This window comes from Numenius arquata, chromosome 7, assembly GCF_964106895.1.
Source record: "Numenius arquata chromosome 7, bNumArq3.hap1.1, whole genome shotgun sequence".
Lineage (NCBI taxonomy): Eukaryota > Metazoa > Chordata > Aves > Charadriiformes > Scolopacidae > Numenius > Numenius arquata.
In genome coordinates, this window is record NC_133582.1 from 62,919,641 (window position 1) to 62,945,505 (window position 25,865).

At 44.7% G+C, this 25,865-nt stretch overlaps 1 protein-coding gene across 2 annotated transcripts in view; it reads left to right on the plus strand.

Moving 5' to 3' along the window:
• Nucleotides 1-25,865, plus strand: part of CDK6 (cyclin dependent kinase 6) — a 119,817-nt gene that overhangs the window by 19,159 nt on the left and 74,793 nt on the right. For both annotated transcript variants that reach the window (XM_074151016.1, XM_074151017.1), the window contains one exon: nt 8,511-8,646. In XM_074151016.1, coding sequence (XP_074007117.1) covers nt 8,511-8,646 — 136 coding nt within the window. The remainder of the gene's footprint in view (nt 1-8,510; nt 8,647-25,865) is intronic.

Consider the following 25,865-nt stretch of genomic DNA (forward strand, 5'->3'; position numbering starts at 1 on the left):
AGAACCAAGAACATTGTATTGAAGAAATGATACGTAATAATAAACCCAAATATAAAGGAAGGGGCAGGGCAGTGAACCTGCAGTGTTTTACTGTTTCACTCCTAAGCATACTAATTGCTGCCCGTTGGATACATGGATATACAGCGTGTTACATTAAAAAGCCTACAGATTTCCTTAAAAATTCCTTGAATGCATTAGAACACCACAACTCAAAGGACTAAAAAGAATGAATTTGGTTTTTAAATCTAACATATAGACTATTTATTTACTTTGTGCATATCAGTACTGTCAACTTTAGCCAATTTAGCCTTTTATTTTTCTTTAGGCTTTTTTTTCTTCTGTTTTCCTGCTCTTTTGCTTTTGCAGTGGAGTGTTGTTGAACCGTGGAAGTTCTCCCTTTCTAAAAGTCAGCTCTTGATCCTTCTTGGAGAATCACAGACCATTTGGTCCCATCTCTACCTATGGAACATCGTAGAAATGTATTTTCTTACAAGGCTTTAATGTGTCGGTGTCTCACGAGTCCCTACAACGATACTTTTTCTGAGGGTCTTCACCAAAGCTGTTGTTACTGCCAGGAAAAGAAACCCAGCAAGACATTTGCGCCTAGAGCTCTCTCCCCTGCTCATCACCGTCACCATCCTGGCTTTGGGCTTCTTTCGGCTGCTGCGGGCACTGGCCCCTCTCCCCGGGCAGCGGCAGCACCACCAGGGCTGAGGGGTATTTGCTCCATCTAACAGGCCCCTTTGCAACTCGTTCAATGGCTCCCACCACCGGGTTTGTCCTTCACACGTGCTGTCGGTCAGGCTGTGGTTCCTTGTATTCCCGAGGGCTTAGTGCACGCGGGAAGGTTAATTGGGGTCCAAACTGAACCCGAGTTTTGCGTAGGGCACCGTCCCCCAGCAGGATTATGGCTGCAGAGTAACCCTGAGGTCATTCGGGAGCAGCAGTCCCTGAGCTGGTGGGGAGCACCAGAAAGATAGAGCTCTCCTGTCATCTGCTGCAGTACCTGCCTCTTGGTTCTTAGGTTTCCCCATGCACCTCTACAAAGCAAGAGCTTGGAATCAAATTTGCACTGGAATTACTTACCACTTCAAAAATCCTGAATTAAATACCCGGGGAACTGCTGTGATATTGCAAGGATTTAAAAAACTCTAGGAGATGGTACAGAGGATCGAAATGGACATTTGGTTTTTTGCCGTGAATACATTTTATATGGAGCGGAGGGTTATTATTTCCTTTGTTATTTCTGACATGTTGGCATCACCGCCAAGCCTGGAGCGTAGGTAGATTAGATTATTAAAGCTACTAAAGAATGAATGGGAATTTGTTCTGTTGTAAAATCTTCTGAAGATGAGTTGGTTTTTTTTAAATCCAGGAAAGAGACGATCGGCTTAGATTTAGATCCTGTCGGTTTGGCACAAGCGTGAATTCAGAATGCAAACTGCAATGTGGTGCCTGTAGCAATCAGTGTGACTGTGAGCTACACGTGAATAGCGACTGGATTTTGCTGTGTCCCATCTCGCACAGGTACAGCTGGGAGTCCGGAGCAACTTCTGCGCTCCTTTCATTTGGATTAAACAAAACCAATATTCAGACATAGGTTTTATTTACATGTTGAGCAATTTAGGGAATGTCAAAAGGAATGCAGGTTTCCCTGAGGAAGGGGGTCTACAGAAGATCTAAAATGTTTAATAAAAGGCGCACAGGCACTGCCGGTGAGTCGGAGCATCGTTGATGTGTTCTCTGAGCTGGCAGCGCATGGAGTCTCGGCGCTGTCTGACAGCCGTGTACGTGACTCCCAGGGGCAGCGTGCGTTTGCTCGCCGGGGATCACGAGGGCACTATGAATAGGTCACACAGAGCTATTGCTGATCCTAAACAATCTGTCAGCGACTGTTTCTGCTTTGGGGTGACTCGGCCTGTCCCTCGCAGAGGAGCTGACGGTCTGTCTGCTGCGGCCGCGCACGGGGTGAGTGTGGGCTCCAGCAGGATGGGGTTTCCTCGGGAATGGCCAGTCGGGATTTAAAATCGATTGCGATTGAGGCTGCTAATGGACTGGTGAGGATAATTCAGAAATATTCCCAAATATTTAAAAAACTGGTGAACTGTAGGACGAGTCCTGAAAGTGAAGTTCTGCAAGGCAGGTTATTTTTTGAATTTCTGAGCCTCGCCAGATCCGTTTCTGGTCCTTTCCTCTTAAACTCAATCTCCCTTCGCAAAGAAGGGGGACAAGAGATGTCCGTGTGAGGGCTAAAAAAGACAGCATGCTGCTATAAACAGAGAGAGGTGCAGAGAACCTCGTCAGGCGTGTTTTTTCTTGAAGTAAAGCTCTTTAACAGCTGCATCTTTTAGTGCCTTGGATGGTGACCGAGTAAATGTACTCAGCCTTTTCATCTTTGGGGCACAAATCTTGGCTTCTGTTGAGAACGACAATCCTCTTTGGTGGTTTCACCGGCGCAGACGTTTGTGGGCATCATGAAACCATCGTGGGGCTGTCGCGGGTCGGGGCTGTCGTGGGTCGGGGCTGCAGCCCCTTCTGCACCCTGAAAGCCTGCCCAGTCAGCCCACGCTATTGGAATTCAGCCAGTGCTATTTACTTCTCTTTCAAGAGCATCTATTCCTCTGTTGGTTTCTGTCTCTCTTCCTCACACACGCTTAAAGAACAAAACCATCTTTTATACAGCTAAGCATTTTAAATAATTTTTCCAAGTCAGAAAGGGAGAGAGACTGGAAAAAATGACAGCACAGAGCCCAGCTTGTGGATGAACGATCGCCTTGTCATCCTAATGGCCCCCTTCCTTCCCTTCAACCTGGCTGGAGAGTGGGCTCTAAGCAGGAACGCTCGTCCAGCTCTGGAGCAGGTCTCCAGGAGAGGACTTTCCGCTGCCTTGCTCTCATCCTGCAACCGCTCCTGCGCGGTAGCTCTTGCTGCTCTGTGCTCAGCAGATAACGAGTGAGTGACTGCAGAGTTGGAAACATCTATCTGCATAACATCTGCCTCTCCCAGATAAATTCATTTATTTTATCTGATGTTACGTTCTGCCCGTCTCTGCTATTTGCCTGAAAGAGGTTTCCTCTGCAGACAAGAAGAGGTCCTGCTGCTCTTTCCTGGAAGGGCAGCGAAGCAGGAAAAATGTTCACAAACTCCAGGAAACCAGCAGAAACGGAGAGAACAAGGGTTTGAGACGTGAAGTTGCCATGAGCGGTGTAGAGATGCCCAAGCGTATGTGAATGAATGGGGTTTGACCCTGGGCCTGTGGCTGCTGCTGGAGGAGCCCCCGGGGGGCAGTTCCCCGCACTGCGGGCAGTGCTCTGCTCTCATGCTGAGCCCTTCCAGCTCCGAGGTGGGCAGCTGAGCGTGATCCAGGCGTCTCTGCGTTATGGTGGTCTGCTCTGGGGGCACATCCCAAGTATTGATGGAAGTTGGTGCAGCTGCAGCTGGCGGGACAAGCACGTTGGGAAGCTCCTGAAGACCCCATACGCTTTTGGAAATGGAACTTAGGTCTTGCATTACTTCATGGTTTTACAAACATTATCTCAGAAAAAGATGCACTTAAAATATGAGATACTTTGAATTTAATGGCCTGCTCATCTGCATGTGCTCTTCTTTTCATCTAAAAGTACTTCACTAAATCTCCTTCAAGTGAGAAAAACCTACGTTTGAAATCCTGGCTTCCAGCGGCATGGAGGAGGAGGTGATTGCTGATTAAGATGAGACAAAGCAGCATCTCCTGAGCAAAGGGAAGGAGCTCTGTTGTACGTTTCAGAGTGTGAAGCTCTGTTTCCTGTTTTGCTACGTGGGACATGGTTGTCCTAATGCACATGTTCCACTCCCCTTACCTAGCTATTGTCTTCTCCATCTGAAACACCACCTTTGTGGTGTTACAATTCCCTGGGTATATGTGATTCCAAGTGGAAACTGGTTTCTGTTAGCAGAGTCTTCTTCCTCTTCAAAAGCAAGAAAGGAGAAGGTAGATAATATTAAAAGTCTGGGGAAACTGTTTTTTTCAAGGAATACATAGTTTAAAAAGTTGGGGTAAATGAAGGGCTTGCTTCTGAGTGGCTTCCAGGGAACAGAAGTGTCCAAGGCTGCTGCTGAAATTTGGACTCAAGGGATGTCTGATGGTCTTTCTGCAACGCTTTCGGTGTGAGAGGCTGAAAATTTCCATGCCCTTGAAAATGATGGACTCACGGGATTAGCCTGAGCAAAAGACAGGGAAAGCAGAAGCTATTCAGTCCCTCTCCCACATATTTGTCAATAAACCTCGGTCATGACCTGTAACAGTCTTGGTATCCCACTCTTGTGGTGTTTGCATAAACGCTGTCAGTCACACATAAATTCTGTGCTGGTTTTCTGTCCTGTGGATAAATACCATTCAGGGTTAGGTTGGGACCACCAAACTCTTTCCATCTGAGTCTTTGTCCAGACTTAGGAAACCTTAGAGCTGCAGCATATTCCTGTGCCACCACCTACCACGCCACAGTTGTCTCAAACATTTCTCCGACTCATAACCAATGGCTCCGGTTCCCTTTGTCATGCATAGGCTTGGAAGTAACTCTTCCTGGGGAGACACTGATCCCAAGAAAATGAAAGTAAATCCCTGTTGTCGAAAAACTTCAGAGGGCAAGGACTATGTTTGTGCTCAGTGCTGTGAGTGACCAGCAAAGTCAAGGGATAAGTGTTCATGTTGGATTGGTCCCATGGAATAAAAATCACAATAAGCCATTCGATGCACTGGCAGCAAGTATCTAATGGTTTGGTCTTCCCTCTGACTGTGGTCTGGCTGAGTTTCCAGAGGTTCTAACTCCTCTGTTTGACAATAGCCAGGAGAACTGATGTCCTACAGGTTTTCAGGCCTTACAGTCAGACCTGGGTTTTGGTGTTTCTTGCAGGTGGCTTGTGCTGATGGGTTTGATCTCCGTCGTTATCTCAGTTTTCTCAGGAAAAAAATTATTATTCCACTTGAAAGTTGATAACTTTACAGCAATTCTCAGAGCACCTCAAAAGCCAGTCTTGTTACATTTAAGGACTTTCTGGTTAGTACCAGTCAGCAGATGCGATAGTTTTCAATGGAATTGGCATAACTGTCTTTTCTTATAAAAGCCTTGAGCATTGAGACTGTGTATTGTAAAATGAAGATGCCTGAGGCTGCATTTGTCACACTACAAGTCGGAAGAAGCTATGGAGACCTCAAGACGCACCATCTAGTTTTCTGTGTTCAAAAACACCCAAGTATTTCTGTAGGAGGGCAGGTACTGTGCTAGGGTATAGTGAGATCCACGAGGCACTAAACACATGAAATAAAGCAGAGACACAGATTTGTATCTGATACGCTATTTTTACTTTAGCACAATTAACTTGAGCAAATGTCTGCATTAGGAGGCAGGTTCCCCGCAAGTGCTGAGCGCTGCTCCAGAGGGGACCGAGGCACGGGGCGGTGTGCGACTCCCGGCCAAACATCTTCTTCAATACTTGCAGGATTTCCCATAGCGGATCTTGCTTTAATCAAATAATTCAATCGTTTCTTTTCTAAGTACAATAGAAGGGCAGGGCTTGTGTTTGCAAAGTGTTCGGTGTGGAAACCCTGTATTAACGGAGGCACGTCTGCCCCGCTCCCGACAGCGCCGCAGAGTAGCTCTGTAAGTAAAAGGGCTGTTGCTGTCGCGGGTTCCAGGCAAAGCAAACCCCTCGCCTACAGCAGATCGTGAGGAAATGGCCTGAGAGACGTGCGCTGCCGTCAGGAGAGGTGTTCCTGGCTACAGACCACAGCTTTATGGGTGATTTTGTCACAGTGGATGTAAAAGAATAGAGTTTATAAAGAAGTGGTTTTATCCCCATGAAACTAGGGAATAAAGAGGCAGTGTCTCTCGCAGTCTGTCTCCGCAATGACTGGCACCGGCAATCCCACGTGTTGTCTTTTTGTAACACTGCGGATGTGTGTAAGATGTACTTTGAATTATTATCTTTCTGTATTTTCTGTGAGTAAACACATCGTGCTTCACGCAGCCCGGTGCAGGATCTGGAGTTCTTGTTACGAACAGTAAAGCGTGTAGAGTTTCACATGAAGGGTGTATAAAAAGGAAAGATAATATTATTACTCAGTGATAATGTTATTACTCAGGAATAGGTGACTGGAACTGCGCTTCTCTGAGTTCCTTATTTTGCTGTGCCAGAACCAAAATAAGCCACATACAGAAGAATTAAAGAGAGAATCAGCAGTTCCCTCCCCAGGAGCTGGAAATTGCATGTTGCTTCTATATTCTGTACAGTGAAATCTTTTTTTTCCTTTTTTTCTTGAATTATAATTCTGTTATAGTTGAAAAGATGATTTTGCCAGTGTATTAAATGCCTGGCAAAAAAAGGTGTTTTAGAACATTTTTAGGTAAATGTAGGTTAACACAAAGGAATCATACAGTTGGAAATATTTTCCAGTGTTTATGTTCAGATGTTCAGACCTGTCTGGCTCCTCGCTATTTGCATGTGTTGGGGTTACAGGCAGTCCGGCTACATTCCACATTGATTTATATAAATATATTGCAGATTATTAACCTCCAGCCAAATACCAGCAAATTTCACTTTTGAGGGAGGTTTGTGAGTTCTCGCAGAACTGATTTCCCGTGTGCAGGGCATCTGTCTCCCGCGTGCGCCCCGTGAAGGGAGTCACAGAGAGAACTATATTTGTCTTTAGGAGAAACGCGCCGAGGCATTTGCTGTTACAGTCACTGTGTTACCACGATAATTTAATTGATATTTGTTCATATGATGTTTACAGATTAAGTACAGATGAGTGTCCTGTAGTGGCAGGGTGACAGTTTCTCCATAATCTCTATAACTACGGTTCCCAAATCGTTACTCACGGAAAGGCTTCTTGAAGCTAGAAGGGATGTGCCTGCCTCCATTTCCACAACGTGGTGGCTAATTAGCAATTTGTAAGTGTCTGACCAAGGATTATTTGGGGAAGGCTGTTAAAATGGCACCACGGCCTTAACGTGTTAAATCTGTATCACCTCGAGTGAAACATACTCCTCTCCTAAACCTGGGTTACGGGCTTCACAGACCGTTGTGCCAGTTCTTATCTGCCCTTCGCTTGTGAAATGCTTTGAGATTTAAGGCAAGAAGTAAAAACTCAGAACAAAGTGTTTTCCTGGTCTGTTTGTCAGGTGTCTCTTTGGAAAGCAGTGACCCCAAGGCTTTGTGCCTGGTCTGCTGCCCACGGGTCCTGCAGAGAGAGCCTTCAGTCCAAGGACAAGGAACGCTATTTCTCAGTGCCGCTGTCGGGGATCCCGCCCTGGGCACACAGTGATTCTAAGGAAGAGGGTGGAAGATACATGGAATAAAGGAACTGCTGTGTTGTTGACCAACATAAGCTATATTATCAGCGCTGCTTGGTTTTGTTATTGATGACAGGTTCTTCAGTTTAGCTGAATAGACTGTTCTCAATAGCTGTATTCATACAGTTTTTAAATCTACTGTCACCTAATAAAAGTAGCAATTGCTTTTCTGCCTCGCTTCAGAGAGAAAAGCAGTCTGATCTCTACAGTTTAAACCTAAATAAATAACCACGTTAGTAAAGTATGTGAGCAGGGAACAGCATCCTTCCATTGTGGTTTTGTAGAGGTGGGACTCGAGGAAGGACAGTGACAGTCTCCGGTACGAGCAGGGGGCGAAGCACTGAGGGATGGGCAGGCGTTTGGGAAGAAGGTAAAGCTGGTGTGAAGTGGTGGATGAAGTGGAGAAGATGAGAGAAATCCTAATTAAAAAAAACAATAGCAACTAGAGTAATCGGACAGGAATGTGACATTATGAAGAGCTTTGCAAATTACTTTGAATTTGATGTTGTGCAACAAGGGGAAATGATAAGGACATTTCAGTGAAAGAATGCCAGAAAGCGGTGGGAGAGGAAAGCTTTCTCTGCAGCGCTATCTTGTGCACAAAGCTTTTTCCCGGAGTGCATCCTGACTCCCAAGGTATTCCTTGTGTCCAGGAACTTGCAGGAGTAATCAGCAAAAAAATTTCTGTTTCTGCCAAAGGAGATTTAGTTACAAAGGCGTGCAATGGTGAACATGGGGGTTCTGTGGGAAGAAACTGAAGGTGCACGCAAACACCCGGGATATTTTTTCTCAAAAATGCTTCTCACAATTATTTTTTTTAAATGACTATAAGTGCTGCAGCACAGAATGTGGATAAATATCAAACCATTTTCTGTATTAACTCTAGTTGCTTGGTCCAAAAAATACTTTCTTTCCTTGTAATTATTTTACATTGAACAGCTGATGAATTCTTAACACTTAATCCTATTTCAGAATCCGCCCATGAAGGAGAGATATGATATTATTGATGTACCAGTAGTTATCTGATGAAGCAAGAGCTCAAAGTTCGCTCTACCTTTGAGAGCTCCTTTTTCCACCCTGTGTACTGTAAGAGATGTAACTAGAGGTGCAGGAGGTGTCAGGTGTGTGTGTCTGTGCTGGTTCCTGTGCACTTACCTCCTCTCCTCTCTCCCTCCCCAGACTGTTTGATGTGTGCACCGTGTCCCGGACCGACAGAGAGACCAAGTTAACGTTAGTGTTTGAACACGTGGATCAAGACTTGACGACTTACTTGGACAAAGTTCCGGAGCCTGGAGTGCCTACTGAAACTATAAAGGTATTTAAGGAGAAAGATTTTGGATATTATTTCAGAAAATATTAGATAGAAAGGGCAAAGAGATAAATCACAAAGACAAACTGTTTTGATTCCATGGGATTTTGTTATATCGAGTAATGCCCGGCTTGGGAAATGAATCACAGCACAGAGACCTGTGTTCAGCAAGAGGTGCAATTCTTTGTGGAAATGTTGCACTTGTTGGGTTTTTTTTCCTCTTGTAGATTTATAAATCCTCTGAATCTCTACTGTTTTACCAAAAGTAGCATTCCAAATCATTAAGAATGACCTTCGCTTGCAGCTGTAGGCAGATGATTCCATTATTGTTTAGTCAAGGACTACTTGAGCCTTCCCTAGAAGGTGTCTGGTGGAGTGCTGGGTAAAACAAATCCTGTGCTCCCATCCCCTTCCCTTGGCCTTTTGTTTCCCCAAGAGACTCCTTTGTTTCACGTCCCTCCTGCCAGGAAGGTTTCTGTAAGTTCCAAGAGCAGGAGGTGTTCCCCGTGGGCTGTGGTGAGCTCTACAGAGGGTGGCTCGAGGAGGAGGGTAGCCATGGCCAGGTGTAGGAGCTGGAAAGGCTCTCGGTGACTGGAAATACGGTCTTGACGTTTTCCCATCGTGTCATCTCCTGTTCTGCGTCAGTAAGGGACAGCCCTCGTCCCAAGGACGTGCTTGCATTATTGCTACTGAAATACGTGTACCTGGGGATGCCACAGCCGGGGGCTGCCCTGAGGAACGTGGCTTGAGCTGCTTGGCCCAGCGTCTGTGCCTGGCAGAGGGATTGACGTTCCTGCATTTTGACTGGGGCTGTTTAACATTTCTTTTGATTTTTCTTTTTTCATGAGGAGAAATAATTTATGCTTTCAGAGATGGATTATCTTGCATTTGTGTAAGCACTTTCTGGAAGTGTGTTGTCTTAGTCTGGCAAAAGTCCTGAGGGAGGAAAAGAGAACATGAAACCTATCTGAAATTTAGTTGTTTTAATATATTTTTTTTGTCAACAGCTTCAAACTTAGGAGTTGTTTGATCTTTCAGTATAAAATTAGACATAAAACCGATAAAGATCTTCAAACTTGTACCAAAGTCACAAATGTATAACATCGGTCAATTCCAGCAACCGTAGTTTTTAGCAACCTTAGTGGATAAAATAAAATTTAAAAAAAAAGGGATACAACTTTGATCCAGTCCCAGCAGAAGGCTGGAATGTACCTCTTGCATTTGAAGGACTCGTTTACGATAATGCTCTTAGGGTTCTACTGCCTTCCAGGACCTCGGTACTACCTGAGGGAGCTGTAGTTCAGTGTAACCAACACTGTGACAATAACATGCAGACACATTATCTAACTGAATACATGGAAATGGATGGGAAGGGAATGACCAAGCCTCTGAAATCTCAGTGTGAAATATCTCTCAAGCTGTTTCATTTAAAGCTAATGGAACAGGTGAGCATTGGACTAAAACGTTTGTGATTTTCTAAAAGCCTGTTTAAATTTGCAGTCCCAGATGGCGCGTGAGCACAGATTTCATGGGGGTTACCTGCTGGTGGAGGGAATTGTTGGGTTTGCTCTTGATAAGCACTAAGCTGCACACGTAGTTTACTAGTTCTACCCACCTGATATGTCTGATAATTTGGCACAATAAAAGAGAAAAATTTAGCCACACAGAAACCAGGAGGAGCAATTCTGGTCTTTCATGTACAGTGCGGGTCCCACTGCAGCCAGTGAAATTGCCAAGTGTAAAATTCAGCTTGTGGTACGTACAGCCCTTTTTAAATGGGTGAGGAAAAATGTAAAATGGCTGTTTACTTGGTCGTCGCTGTTGATTTCAACATTTGCCCAGTAACTGATGTGTTATTTCTTGAATTCTGTTTGGCATGGGAAAAAAGAGAGATTCGGTTAACTGAAGTTGCAACCCGTTGCTTCACTATTTATGTGAAAACACCCAGGTTATGGAGGTACCTTTGCTGATAGTCAGGGCTGATCCCATGAGGAAGGGTCTCAAGGCTCATTCCTAATGCATGTCGAATATTCCTAATGCACATGGATACCTTTCTACTGACACAGCCTTTGTGGGTACTCCTGGCAGGAACCGAAGCAGAGCACAGTTCTCCCGGCTGCAGGGAAATATTGCCATTTTGCAGCAACGGAGCATTTAACCCGCAGCACAGACGTTGTGAAATGACTAATCTGGCTTTTTATAGTTTGGCTTTTGAGGTTAATGTGGATTTGTGCTTCATTTCTTCTCCAGAGTCGTGGACAATTTGTGTAGAGTATCTCCCCTCCCCGCTAGCGCAGCCCAGAGCCCTGCCGGCACCGTGAGCCCAAGTTCTGCCTGTGGCAGCAGCGCCGAGGTGCCAAACGGGCCCCGTAAGCTCTGGAGAGCTTGGGCTTGAAGGGTCTAATATACCCCTTTGGCACCACGGTGTAAACTCAACTGTTGTTAGCGGAACTGGAATGACATAAAATTACTATGAGAGAAGTATCAGCCTCAAAAGATCTTTTCTGTGTGAATTAGCTACCATCATTATGTGATAGCCATTTGGGGGAGGGAGACTCAGCTTTTGCTGGTTTGGGGCGTTCCGGGGCTTTTAGTTACCAACTCTCAAGGAATATAAGTGACACCAGTACCATTTTAAGAACTTCCTGTATGTTTTAGCAGACAGCAGCCAGACTGTAGCAGTTCAGAGAAACCAACCGTGCCGATCATTGAAACACAACTAGAGCTTTTGTCTCAGCGCTGCTCAGCAACACCTTTTTCACGTCTAAAGCCCAGCGGCAGGAGTCACCCCAGTGGGTACTTTAGGAACACATCCACAGGTGCCCGTAAAATAGAAGAGAGACAGTTTGCCTTTGAGGCACTGCCTGGCAGTGGGAATATTCTCCGGGATGCACGGCAGACATGCTCGCTTCTCTCTGTTGTCACCGGGAGGATGAATGCTGCAGTCCATTTCTGTGGCTATAGCTCTGGCTACTGGGTTCTGGGTTATTCTGGACAGAGATATTGTTAATCTTTTCTGCTGAAGCACTTCCATTATTTTTTAATGGAATATACTTTGGCCTAGAGGGATGGAGAACATGACTCCAATTTCTCATGGACATGGCATTCACCTTTGAAAGAGAACTATGTTCAAGCCCTTAATCTAATTAATATGTGTCTGTAACTACTGGGTAATAGTCCTACTCACCCTTGCTGGCTTCCTCTGTCAGACCTGATTAATACACGTTCCATACGGGATGAATCAGAACCAGCAATGAAACATCATCCTTCTTTCCTCCGTACCCATCATCTCCTCCCATCTTTTCTTCTTGGGATGCTCTTTAACTTCAGGGCAGTGTGTGTGGAAATGGGAGGTTGGGAGGTCGGTTTCCGTAGGACACTGCTGTGAGTCGGGCACACGCCGCTGGTGATGTTCATGGCATCAGCAGTTGAGCGTCTGAGAGACCTGGCTCGTTGGGAACTTCTGTCGGCTGACATGAGGGTAGTGGAAATGGGAATGACCCATCTCTGCCACAGAAAGAGGTTTTTTTAAAAAATACTTAAGAGGCCACTAAGGCATTTTGATGTGTTAGTGCTTGGGGCTGAAGCGTGTTTACGCTGGGTGGTCACGCTGTGATGAGATGTTGTGAGGCTGGCATGGCTTTTTTGATCTTAAAGTATTTCGATATGGATATGGTCGTTAGAGCACTAATTACATTTTTAATATGGAAATCACATGCCTGCAAAAAAGTTGCTGTTTGTTGATTTAAGCTATTGCAATGTATATAACAATATTTAGCTTTGAATGAATGCGTGCATGTGGTGGCTTAGTACATGAAGCTGTAAATTAAGTGGTTTAGGAGCGGCTCTTCAGCATTCCCTCCAGTCACCTTGTTCTGCCGGGCCAAGGAGCCTTTGAGAATGGGAGGGGACAACAAACTGTTGCCTGGTGCATTTCCTGTAACTTACAATAGCTGCTGTCAAACCAGGCAAACCCCTCACCTCTTGGCAAAACTCTTAGCAAATTAATATGAAGACGCTGCTTCTCAGAAAGCAAACCAGCGCTCGGTGTCGTGAGGTGAGTCACCAGCCATCTGCCACGGCTGTACCTGCGCAGCCCGTCACGTGTGAGAAGCGGAGCTGGTGTCACACAATCACGCAGTTCTGAAAACAGCACAAGATATTCCAGGAAAACGGATTCGCCGGTACTGAGAGTCTGCAGAGCGTGGCCACATTTAACAACATCAAAGTTAGAAGCCACTAAAAAAGGAGCCTACTCAAATTAATAAGAAAGATGCTAAGAGAAGAGCTGTTACTAACATTTTCCTGTCAGTGCCCTTGTGGTAAAGAAAGAAGCAAAACTTGGTGTGGAGTTTAGAGTCCCCAAATAACGGATCAGATCCCCAGCCGATACCAAGAGGTGTAGGTCCATCACCTTCAGTGAAGGGACGCCCCTTTACAGCTGCTCAGGATCTCATTCTTTGTGGAGTGTCTGGCAGTAAATTTTGTTCTGAATCCGTGTTATGAAATAAGAAAGAGTTGCCGCTATAAATAAATGACAAACCAAAGGACTGAACTGACACGTTATTGTGGGATGAATCTTTTCCCATTTCCTCTGTTACCCTGCTCCCAGGGGAGGCGGAAGGGCAGCAGGAGGGAGAGCAGGTGCCCTGCACGAGTGGCAGCTCCGGAGGAGCTAAAGCTTAGGAAAAGGGTATTCTCCAGAGGGAGGGGGTTCCCTCTGTTGCAGGTGGTGTCATTTCTCTCCCGGGCTGTGCTGCCTGTGGGGACACGGCCACCTCTCCGTGGCGCGGTGGTGCAGGTACGGTCTGACCCAGGGGCGGGAGGAGTGGTGGCTCCGGGGAAGGGACCGCAAACACGGGGTGCCACTAAATGCAGTGCTGTATCTGTGCAGTTATTCCTTTAGCTCAGGCCTTCTTGCAGTCAGTGTGCAGCCACTGATTTTAATTATGGTGGCATTAAATGTCTCCAAATCCCTACTGTTTCCAAACCCAAATGCAAGCGTGTTCAAACTGATGTTAACGAGGAGTTGGTTTTTCGCGGTGCTGTGGCCCAGGACTGCCCAGGCCTCCATTGCCTGCAAACTGAGAGCTCATAAAAATGTGAGGCACTCCAATCATTTTAAATCACTCTGTCCTGACTAGAGTGATTTAAAATCATTGGAGCGCTTCACATTTTTTCAGTTGTTCCAGCTTGGAAGGCAGTCAAGCAACGTTGTAGCATAATGCATGAAAGCAACCTGCGCGAAATAATAATTTTAGTCTTTCAAAACAATGACACTGAATTAGAAATGTCACTGGGAAAAGATGTCTGTGAGGGACTCTCTGAATAGACATCTCAACCTACTTTTCTTTTATGCCCCAGACTCCCAAGGCAGCAGGACAGCCCAGTAGGGCCCTAAGGACACAGCCTGTTTGAAGTCAGAGGGAAGCTATTGTTTTCAATAGATGGAGGGCCAGAAATCATCTCTATTCAGAAAGTCAAAGAGTATTAAGAAACTGAAGAGATTCTGAATTGTGGGCAGGGATGGAGATTGAGCCTTTGGTAGAAGAGAATTTATGATCAAGTCATTGCAAAATTGCAGTATTACAAACACTGGAAGTGAAATGTTGCGATCGGCTCATTTAATTTCTGTTAATTCTGCAGAGCTGGAGCTTGGTGTGATGCAAACAAAAGCTTATGGATCCTGCTGCTCTGGGTTCCCTTGAGGCGCCCTCGGGTTATTCGTGACCCCGGGGTTTGCTGTTGGAACATCAGTGTGGCAGCAATTGCCCTGTGAAGTGCTCGATGGCGCCGCAGGGAAGAAAGGGAGCAGGTGGAAGGAACCCTGCCCAGGCGGGGGTGACAGTGGGGCTGGGCTGTGGGGCAGGACGTCGCAGACGGGGCTGCAGGGTTCCGCAGCCCGTGGCAGCGCCTCGGGAAGGGGGGGATTGTGGAGGTGCTTCCCTTGTCTCATGGTGGTGGTGCAGAGTCGGAACTGGCTCCGCACGTAAATCCTGCCTCAGTGATCCGCAGAAGCATCACTCATGTTTTCAGAGCCTTTCTCTTCACCAGAGAAGAGATGCCAGAGTTAAAGCAATTAACAGAGAGCTGTTGCAGCTCCTGGTGCACGTAAAGCAGTGGCAGAACAATAGACTGACATGTTTGGATTTACCCATGTTCTAAATTTTGCCTTCAAGCCATATGTTCCTTCTGACAAGTAATTTGAAGGCCAGACTGCAGCAGATGTGAGATAAAGAGGAGAGGTTCTAAGAGCCATTGTTGATGTTCGTGGGCGCAGATAGGAATCACTTTCTTAATAGCAGTCTCTGCACTGGGAGGAAATCAGGCCCTGTGCCCCCGCACACCCACAACGCCATAGGTCACCCCACAACAGGCGCACAGAGATGGGGAAGAGGAGACGGAATGAGACAAACTATGACAAGGTAGATATTTGGGAAACCTGGCCAAGGTATTTTTTCTTGTGAACTCCAGACTCTCGGGGTTGAACTCAGCTGAGCGGGGACACTGCGGCAGGATACCTTTCCCATCGCAGCCAACCCAAGTGATTGCAGCTCAGATTCTCTATACTGGAAAATTCACAACGTGTCCATATTTATTCACAGCAAATACACAGCTGTAGTGTGAAATAATTCAAATGTTGGCCACAGACGGCTCATAGCTAATAGAAGATAATATAGTCATCAAGTAAGTTATTTTTTTATAAAACTGTTTCCTCTGTCCCACCCCAAGAGAAGTTTAATACTCTTGCACTAGCTGTATGCGCTGCTTTCATGCCAGTAAATAGGCAGGTTATTGTATCCCACAGTAAAAATTAATTTGAGGCGTGTTACTTTAGTGGCACGCTGACTTAATCAAGTTATGTTGTGTTTGCTTCTTTTTCTCTCTAACAGATGTATTTAGCTTATACCAGAGAACAAAGTTCCGTACAAATGGATAGGGATGGAATTATTTTGTATTGCATGTTTTCATATGTAAAACTTAAAATATAGGCACATAAACACACATACATATATACATGTAATTATTGTAAAAGTCCTCTAACATATTTGCAGAAAAAATATTGCTATTTGAGCAAGTGGGAGGAAAGGAAAGGGAAACTTGATGGTGATCACTGCACTGTCTGTGAAGTTCATGATCTCAAAATAGCTGTAGGCCAGAAGAGGCCAGAACTGGCGACTCAGACGCTTAGAGACGAGCCAGAGGCACAGGAATAGAGAACGTAGCACCAGATCTCCTGTGCCAGGGAGCGGTGTGGTGTATGTTGTGTGTATATGTATTCACGTGAGGGCATACCACACATACACGTGTATGTACACACACATGTATATCTGCTGATTGCCAGAGTCCATCCCCGAGCAGGCACAGCTCCTCCCGGCCTCCGGCCACCAGGGACAAAACTGCAGAGAAGCACCAGCCGGTGACACCAGCCAGTGACACCAGCCTGTGGCTCCAGCCCGTGGCACCTGCCAAACCTCCGACACTCAGAGAGCTTCCAGTGGTTTCAACTCAATGTTCTCTGCTTGTCCTAATCCCATTTTTTCTAGCCCTTTCTTCCTCCTGCCCTTCCCTTCCCCCTTCATGCTTTCACCTGGCTTTCACTCTGTATTTACGCTGGGCAGCACTCTTCTCTTCCCTTCTTTCTCTCCCTCCAGAAATTTTCTCTCCATCACTTTTCTTTCCATTTTGCTTATCCCCTCCTGACTCTACCCCCATAAAATAGCAGTATCATGGAACTGTCACACTGTTTCTCCACCTGGGGTCTGTCTTGTCCATTTTATTTGTGAGCTTTTAATGGAAGAGGCTGTATGAAACCCCTTGACTGTATAGTGCCCACCATAATAGATCTTCCTTTTTGGCTGGCCTTTACACAATATCTTGTTAAACGTGAGTCATGATAATCAGATCCTACAACAGCATTATTTGTCTAAAATAGTGCTTCTCTGCTCTGCTGTTTCCCCACCACAGCCACTTCACACATTCACACAACTGCTTCCTTTATGTATCAGTGCTCTGTAATCAGCGTATGGTTCACGTTACAGGTTTCTCAGGTTTCAAAGTGAAATAAAATGAGCTTTCTTCCATTTTGAGAATATCCTTCTTTTTAAGAAGTCCAAACAAAGACGCAATTATTAGTAAGTTCGCAAGCAGCTGCCAGAAGGCAGAAAATTTAGAATGGAAACAGAAGTGAAATAACAGAAATACTGCTTGATGTTTGCTCTTGGTGCCACAGCAAGGGAAAATATTTAGAAATTAAGATGATTAATTTATTTGTAGTTTTAATCAAGCAGACGTGGTTTTGTAATATTTGCCAGCGTCGGTACTGCAGAGCACAACGGTGGGTCAGATCCTGCGGTGGTGTAACTGCTGGCGTCCCAGGGTTCCTGCGGGGTACGAGTGGGGCAATGCTCTCAGCATCAGTTACCAACAGCCTTTCATTGGGTTCCACGCAAAGCCTGAACAGTTTGCAATAAGGAAAGAGCTCCTAGATCAAATCTGTCCTTAGTTTTGGGGTCGGAAGCCTTATCCAAAGACTCAGAAGCATCAATATTTTAGGTTCTTCCTACCTCTCTGTTACTGATGTAGTTGTACCGTGCTTATGTCAGTATCCATAAAACATTTAAACTCATGCTAGGTATGTACCTGAGCCTTCAGCTTCAGACCTTGAAGGAGAAACCCCAAAGGGAGCAGAGGCTCTGCTCCAGCACAGCACATCAGCTTCTGCTGAATTTTATGCAAACAGATTGGTCCAGCTTTAGAAGCAGTGGGGTTTAAAGAGTGTGAAGTAGAGGAGCTGAGAGGAGAACGCGTTGTTATTCTGTGCTACTGACCCAATGAATTCCAAGGTTAGCAAAGGAGAATTGAAACCGTTGTTTCCGTAGTCTCAGATTAGTCATGAACATGCATGTTGCTTGTGTTTCAGTGCTTTGTCAGAGCGAGGAAGTAGTGTCCCCTCAAAACTTCTGTGTAAGCACTGTCTGTGCCTTGGGAACCAGACTCCTGACTGTTCATGAAGTGTGTGGGCGTTGGTGCTCGTGGTGAGCTGGCTCGGGGGTGGAACAGGGCTCTGGGGGATCACAGGTTCAACGGACTGGTTTCTTTATTTCTTTTTTCATTAATATTATAACTGTTCTGGCTACAGAATTTATCCCATTTGTCTTTGAAAATCATGACCCTTGAGAATACCCATGTAAAAGAAGAAGCTGGTTTTTACCCTTGTAGAAGGCAGCGCATTATATCTTTATTAATGTTGAACGGTATCTTATACCATAAAAAGCCTATTGAAATTAGTGGCTTAATTGCAAGGAAGGTTACTGCTCAGCAGTTTTCACTGTTGCTAAATATGTGACTTCACGAACAGTGCCATAAAAAATCTAAGTATTTCTAAAAGTCCCACTTCTTTGGTCTATGCGATAGGAAGCATCGCACTGTAACTTTAAAATGCCAAAAATAATCAAGAAGACATGTTAGCCATCTCTTAAGACTGTTTCATTTCCAAGCCAATAAATTCAGCTGCTGAATTTTTGTCCTTTGTTTCAGGATGTGACAGCTCTGTTGCATAACTGCAATTAAGGAATCTCAAAAGGCTCCAAAATGCTATAATATTCTGTGGATGCAAACGCGGAGTCCTTTCTCCTTTAGTTTTACAGCAGGGAAGGGGCACTGGAATGGCAGCACGTTGCCTTTTTTTAACAACTAGTTTATGAATCATTCTAAAATATTCTTTCATTTGGAATTAACTTCAGATATTCCTGTTCTGACAAGCAGAGTAAATATTTTAGCAAGGACTTTTTAGAGACAAATTTTGACAGTAACATACTCCTCCCTTAGTGCTACAAACGAAATACTTGCTCTCCAAACCCAGAGTCGGTGTTTTAATGGAAATGGTTTCAAGAGAATACGTCGGATGTTACAAACGTAAAATGCATTTAATGAAAGAGTATACAGATGTCTTTCATGTATTTTAAATAAAAATGTCTAATTTGAGACTCCAGAAAGTCGACAGCGATCTCTGAGCCATATGCTTGTTATTACAATAGCATGCTGTGTGGAACTGTCATTCGGTGAGAAACAACACAGACCGAAAAGACGTGTAAAAACATGAAGTTAAAGGAGGAGAGACCATCTTACAAAGCATTTTTATTATGTTTTTGTCTTGATTGGAATAGATCCCTTTCTTGCTTTTTGTTTGCTCGCATAATTCCTGCCGGTGTCTATAGGGCTTATTGAAGACATAGGGAAAGGAGAGCAGAGGCCAAGCTGCGTGGGCTATCGTGAACCAAAACTGCAGAGAGATGCATACTTGACAGAGAGTTGAAAATAAAAATAAACCACAGTTTCTTTGCTTGGTTTCTGGAGCAGAAAGTCGCAAAACAAGCAGAAAACTTTTGGTTCTTGATGAAATGGTTAGTCTGGCTTCCTTACCTCAACTGATCTGAGCATTTCAGACTTTAACCTTCACTCCAATGAAGAGAATTCAGAACTAATTCAGCTTAAGCTTATGTCTGTGAAACTGGGGCCTTGGAAAATATTTCAGAAGCTTTAGCCTTATGTTTGCATTTTGTTCCTTTGCAAATGTGGTGGAGGTAACCTTGATTTGCTAGTTAGTGGAGTCACGCTTTATTGTGGTGGAAAACTAAGAACAGTCCTTCAGTGAAAATAACAAAGACCTACCCCGTGGTGATTGATGAGAACGTTGTACAAGTGAAATGAGCTGGAAAGTCATCATCTTGTCTTTTCCTTTGCCACAGGAAGAGCATAACAGAGAGATTTCTTTTTTTCTGGTCCTGATAAGGAATCTAACGAAGCATAAGGAGAGGTTACACAGCATGGAAATGTGTGACACCCAGCTGCTCACTGGCTTGCAAAGCTGCAGTAAATAATACAGTTGCTATTTAATAAACAAAAGAAAACAGCAGTCCTTTGATAGTGATCCCCAGCCTCTCTCATTTGCCCTTCTGAAAATATGGTTTGTTTCTACTTAATTGACTGACATTTTGGAATAACATAGAGTTTGATATTGTATTGTATGATTAGTAATGGGTTTTTTTGTTGATAGGGAAAACAAAAGCCTTCTTTTTCTAGGGCCCGAGTCAGCGGAGCACAGACGTATATGCTCCAGGTCCTCTGCATCGCGGCTTCTTTTACTCTCGTAGGTTTTCCATCAATGCTTACAGTGAAGATACACAAAAAGACATGTAGTTTTGTTTCCCAAATATGCTTATATGATCAATAGCATACTTTTTTTGCTTGTCACAAGTTACCCTTTTGAGAAGCAATGATGGGTTTGTCACAAGCTACGTTTGTCACGTGCGTCATTTGTGACACTACTTTCAAAAGATACTTCTTCATGGAAGCAGTTTGTTCTGTTGGTTGGCTCTTTTTACAAGTTAATGTCTAATATATCTTTGACTTTTTATTAAAAATCTCTTAGAGTTTGTTTTGTTTAGCATTCGGGGAGGTGGGGGAAGGGAGAGCATATTGTGCCTGTGAAACACTGGGGGAAATCTTCTCCCCTCCCAGGAAGACCTTTGAATCCGATGTTGCACCTTGTGATGCACCCCCAAGCCTCACCCTCACCCACAAAGCAGAGCTGATTCTTGTCTGTTGTGCCAACATTAAGAAATAAGTTGGCTCATCACTCATGGTGTCACTAGGAGTTGAAGATGCCTCCTTTTTTAAGAACCAGTCAAGTGTTCAAAAGAAAACAAGGTGAGGTTGACACTAAGTTACGCTAGTGTTAAATCAGTGTCATTTTGCTCCTAAGTAGAGGGGCTATGGCCCACGGCGCTTCAGAGAAACTCGGCAGACGTGTGGGACCATGCCCCACCACTGCAGCCACATCTCAGGCACATCACTGCCCATTACGATTTGTTATATCCGAAACCCAGAGGTGAGCTGCTGAGGGGTGCTGATGGCTGGCGTCTTCTCCTGACCCACCTTGCTCGGTTGTCACCAGGCCTGTGGGATGCAGCGACCCCAAGGGATGGAGCCAGGCCACAGGGTCTGAGGGTGAGTGGGGTGGGAGGAGAAATGGCTGAGAGGGATGGGTCGCAGTGACAGCATAAAGAGAAGGGTCAGAACTGGGGATGGGGCGGGAAAGGGAAACAGGGTGAATGAAGGGAGGAAAGAAAGAAGTAAAGGAAAAGGTAGGAAATCAGAAAAGAAATCAGAAAGTGCTAGACCATGTAAGTGGGCAGCCACTCCCCTAGGCTGGTGCTATCAGCAAACTTCCCATCCTTTCGGTGAAAACAAAAGACTTTGTGCGCTTGCTTGACTCCTCTTGCAAAATCTGTTCTCTCTGCCTTGTCTGCAGGATGCAGTGCTTGCCTGTTCCCCTTGTAAAGCTGTTGGTTCAAGAGCTATTGATTTTTTAATTCAACATAATAGAATTGCAACTGAATTGCTACTGAAAGTATGGAGAACAACTCGATCTGCTCCATGCTTCCAAGAAACAAATCTCTTTTTCCCTACTTTTGATTTGGGTGTACTGAGGCATCAGTGAGATTCTGGTCCTGAAGCCAGTTCATGCAATACTGTAGCAGCATCACAAAGCTGTACATACAGTGTCTGGATTGGGGCTCCTGGCCAAGCTTGTTCCAGTAGGCCACTGTCCCCTCTCGGCTCTTCCCTGAAGTCAATTTCTACCTATAGCTTCCATCCAAAAAATCTTCCTTCTTGTGTATATCCTTGGTTTTCTTGAAGGTTGTTATGCCTTTATAACTGAAAGCAAACTGTAGATCTTTGGAGTACTTAACAAACATTAACCAGTACTTTGGAACACTCCTGAATAGTTAACCATTATCCCTGAGTGTATAATACGGAGCAAGAGAGGCAGCAAAGTTAAAGGAACTCCTGTCACTAGAACTCAGGCAGCAATTGACCCCAGTGATGGGCAGCACTGACCAGCATCACCACACTTTTGCCATGCAAGTACATTACAACCAAAAAAAGTTGCTGAAAAGTGGCTTTTAAAAAGTGCACAACTAGGCTTTATTTATTATGTGTTCCCTGGAGAGATGGGAGGGATTGTCTTCTGACTCTCCTCTGTGTTCACATCTTAATAGAAATTGTTAACTATTTATTAAAAAAAGGTCTGGCTCTAGAGAACAGCTGTATTTTGATGTCTGGTGTCGTGCTGACACTTTTGTCTCAGGGAAGGTTGGCTACATCTCTCTGAAGGTCCTGCTGGTTCCAATGAGTGTGGGAGGAGAGTGCAAATATTAAAAAGCAGTGGGACCAGCTCAGGTCTTTGAAAATTGATGGACAGAGTCCCAGTGACTTCTCCAGGCTTTGGTTGTGCCTAGTACGAGGCCATCTTCTTCCTCAGCCTGCAAGTGCCATTCGTGACTATGCTGAATCTTTGTGATGGAAGCAATCAAAATTAATTAGGTCCATGGTCCAAACCCTACAGTAACCCCAATTTCTAATTCACAGAACTGACTCTGCTATCCTGCCCGCCGCTTTGACAGTGCCTTGAGCTCCTATGCACCTGCTATGTTACAAAACATATTTCCTTATATATCAGGAAATGGAGCAGGCCTGTGTTATAAGTTTAAACGAGTTTTCTATTAAACAAAAATTGCTGGGCTGAGTTTATAACTTCGAAGGAGCCATAGGAATTAGGTGCCCAAGTTCTATTGACTTTAAATGAAGTTTGGGGTTCTAATCTGTAGGATCCTATTGACTGGTTTTTTCTCTGTTTTAAAAAAGCATAACTTATTTTCTTGTTGCCACGCAGGTGCTTCGCAAAATCCATGCATTTTTAGTGGATCCTGTTTAAAAAAAAACAACTGAGAGAGAAATTAAAGGAGCAGTCGTCTTGAGCCTTTTGTGTCGAGCCAAGGATTTGACAGTTTTCAAAAAAGTCTTGGCTGAAACGTTCAAAGCTGCCTTGGGTGTAGGAGATCTGGCCATCCAGATCCCCTGGGATACTTCTGAAGTCTCATCCTTTGTTGTTATGTATCAACGTATAAACAAATCTCAGCCTTCTTGATGGCCCACTGCAGACAAAACCAGTGAGAGTTTCTGCAGAAATGTCGGTAATGTTGCCACAGTGTTGATAGACCATTAGGAAGAGCAGTCTATCATAAATCTCTATGTATTTACGTAATTTGAATGCTCCTCTGGAACAGAATCCATGTGGTCTAAGCTGTTTGCCCATGATTCTGAGCATGGTGAGGTGTTAGTCTTTGTTCTGGGGTTAGTCCTTCTTGTGCTCAGGTGACGATGTGGGACAGTCATCTCCCAGGGCCTCCCAAGTTATCTCTAATGTTAGCTTAAGTCAGCAGTCCCCAGAAGATAACTTCACAGATTTACTTGTCTAGGAGACTTTACCTCCTGAGTCCGAAGCTGTTTGTAAAGCGTTTTTCTTGATGTATGTGCACGGCATTGTTTGGGGTTTCTAATCACTGACCAGCTGGCTTGTTAGTGAATAGAGCTGCGGGCCCCTTGCCACGTTTCATGTGAGGTCTTGGCTGGGTGGCCGAGCAGGCAGCCTGCAGCCAGTGTCAAAGCAATTCAAGAGGTATTGGCACAGCAGTGTCCCCATTAATTTCTGCTTGTCACATGCTGTCATGCAAGTTACACCAGAGAGGAAATGGCCGTTAAAAAAAGGAGTATGCTTGTGGCACCGGGTCCCCTCCAGACGTTATCCTGAGGTTAAAGGAGTGGAGACGATGAGCTGCTCTCCACAGACAGCTGTGGGGAAGGGGACGCCAAGGCCCTGGCCCCACAGCAGCAAGTCTTTCCTGTCAGTGAGGAGTGTCGGCTGTCAACATATGCCATATTTTTAACCCTTCGTGGAGTCTGAGTAAATGAAAAAGGGCTGTTATGAGCATGGGTGTCATGAAGGTGCTGGTAAATAGCTGTAGAGCCGACTCAGACGCCTTCTCCTCTAGGGAAGGGGTTTGCTTGTTGGTACTGTTCCTCGCAAGGACCGGTGTGAGCAGCACTGCAGGAGAATCAACTCATCAGGGGTTGATAATTTACTGTAGTTTGTAGATTCTGGCAGGGAGTGAGACAGTGCTCTCTGTGAACTCATCTCAGACGCATACGGAACTAGTTAAAAGGGAATCTCATCCAGCTTTGTGGATTTGCTGGGTGGACTAATTTATCTGATTACATCAGGAGAGCTTCTACAAGGATTGCAACAAGTGATGATGCACTTAGGATGTCCCAAAATGCAGCTTGGGAATGCAGAAGCAATGTCTATGAAGAGGAAATGGCAATGATGTCCCACGACCAGAAAAGGAAATACATGCTATTAGAGGCAATCACAACTCTTTTTTAAAAGCTGAGAGCACTAAGCTGTACCAAGAGGTGATGGATACAGGGGAGTGTGCTCACTGCTCTGCAACAGATTGGCTTAGTCAAGTGAAAGTCTGGGGTTTGCCCCAGGAGGAAGAGGCTCCCAGCATCAGTCATAGGAAGGATGACTTGCCTTGTTGAGAAACATGACTAGTAAAGAAAGTGGAATTATATGAAAAGGGCACTCCAGAATTCGAACGGCAGCTCTGCCCCAGCTCTCCAGCTTGACCTGGTGTGACGCTTAGATACCAACTTTTGGCTGGTGTCAGTCCCCAGACATGTGCCAGCAGGGGCTTCGGAGCCCATGCGTACAAGTCACAGATGCTGTTTGTGTGGGACTTACCAACCGGGTGAGCCAGTACAGGGTTTGGGGGATTTTGTGGTTCATTTTAGTCGTCGTCTCTTTTTCAGACGGTCTGAGGAATAAAAGAACAGAGTGGGTAACAACTGTCAAACCAGGATGACTGTCTCCAATACAGTTTTATGAAAAGCTTGTAATAAAAGACAGGAAGTTTCCCAGAAAGTATTTGGGGCTGTACAAAACTGTGATGATATCATCCAGAGACACAGGAGAAAAATCGGTTTGTTTGCTGATCCCGGCTCAGATCTGTAAGTTCTGCTAAGAGCTGCACCTTCTGATGGTTTCTCTACTGGGCACAAGGAGTGGAAAGGCTTGAGTGGTCAAAAAGATTGTTAATCAAAAGTTACATTTACCTGCTGTAAAAATTTCACAGCCAGGACAGGTCTTGGTAATAGTGCCATATTTGCCAATTTCTGACAAATTGTTAAACCAAAATTCCCCTCTGTTCTCATTTGATTTGCATGTATTTGCTCTTAAAAATACCAGTAGCCAGATAGAAAATTTTATGTGTTTCATTTGCATGTCTGGTAATTCCACTTTGATAGGAATTTTTGGTACACTGAATCACTGAAAGTAAGCAAGTAGGACAATAATTATCTAGGTTTCCTTTCAGTCATGCAAATTCTTCTCATCAAATATGAAAAATAGCAGCTGATAAAGTAAAAGTGGAAAGATCTATGTTACAAACTGACTTGGCAGGTGTTGAGCTGTAAAATGAGAAATTGATGTGGAGAGACTTACAGACACTTGAATTACCATTGATCTGCCCGAAATGAGATGCATCCATGTGTGTGCCTATACATGTGTATGTACATGTGTGTCCCACAGGTGTTCAGTATGTGTTTCATGTACTGAATTTGGTCTCAACTGCTGAGATCAGTATGAAAATCTGGCAGTAGTAAGATACCGGTAAAACAGACATGTACTAAGGTTGAAACTCTTTAAGACCTCTGAAATGTTAATCCAGGTCTCTATTTTAAGGAGGGCAGACAGAAGGCTACTCAGAACAGTTCCTTGAACACAATTGGGTGCATCTATTTGTCTTAATCTCGTCTTCATTATGTCGCCTGTGCTGCTGGAGAGCACTGGTGTTTGGGGGTGCTTGGAGCACCCCAGAATACGCTTGGCCAGGGATCTCCTGCGGCAGGACAGGTTTGCTGGTTCCTGTCTCGCTCAGGAGGGACAGTGGGTAGGTTTAAGTCACGGGACTGGACCATGTTAAACCTGCTGTGGTGGCTATGAACTGAGTTCAGTCTGCAAACGAGAGCATGACAATAAAAGGAAATAGTGCCTGGGTATTTTGAAAGCTATTATATGCATACATAAAATTCAATCATAAACGTGTGTCAACGCAGTAGTGTTGTTAAGCCTCAAACATTTTCGGAGACTACCATGGACCTTTAGTATTCAGCTAAAATTTTGCATTTTTCCTGAATCTTGTGCACAGTTGCGGTACTTTTGCTTGAGACTAACATATAATGCTCCTGATATACAGGCAGGTCTGTGCATAATAGTGACAGTTGTAAGTTTTACTAGATTGACTATTAACTGATTC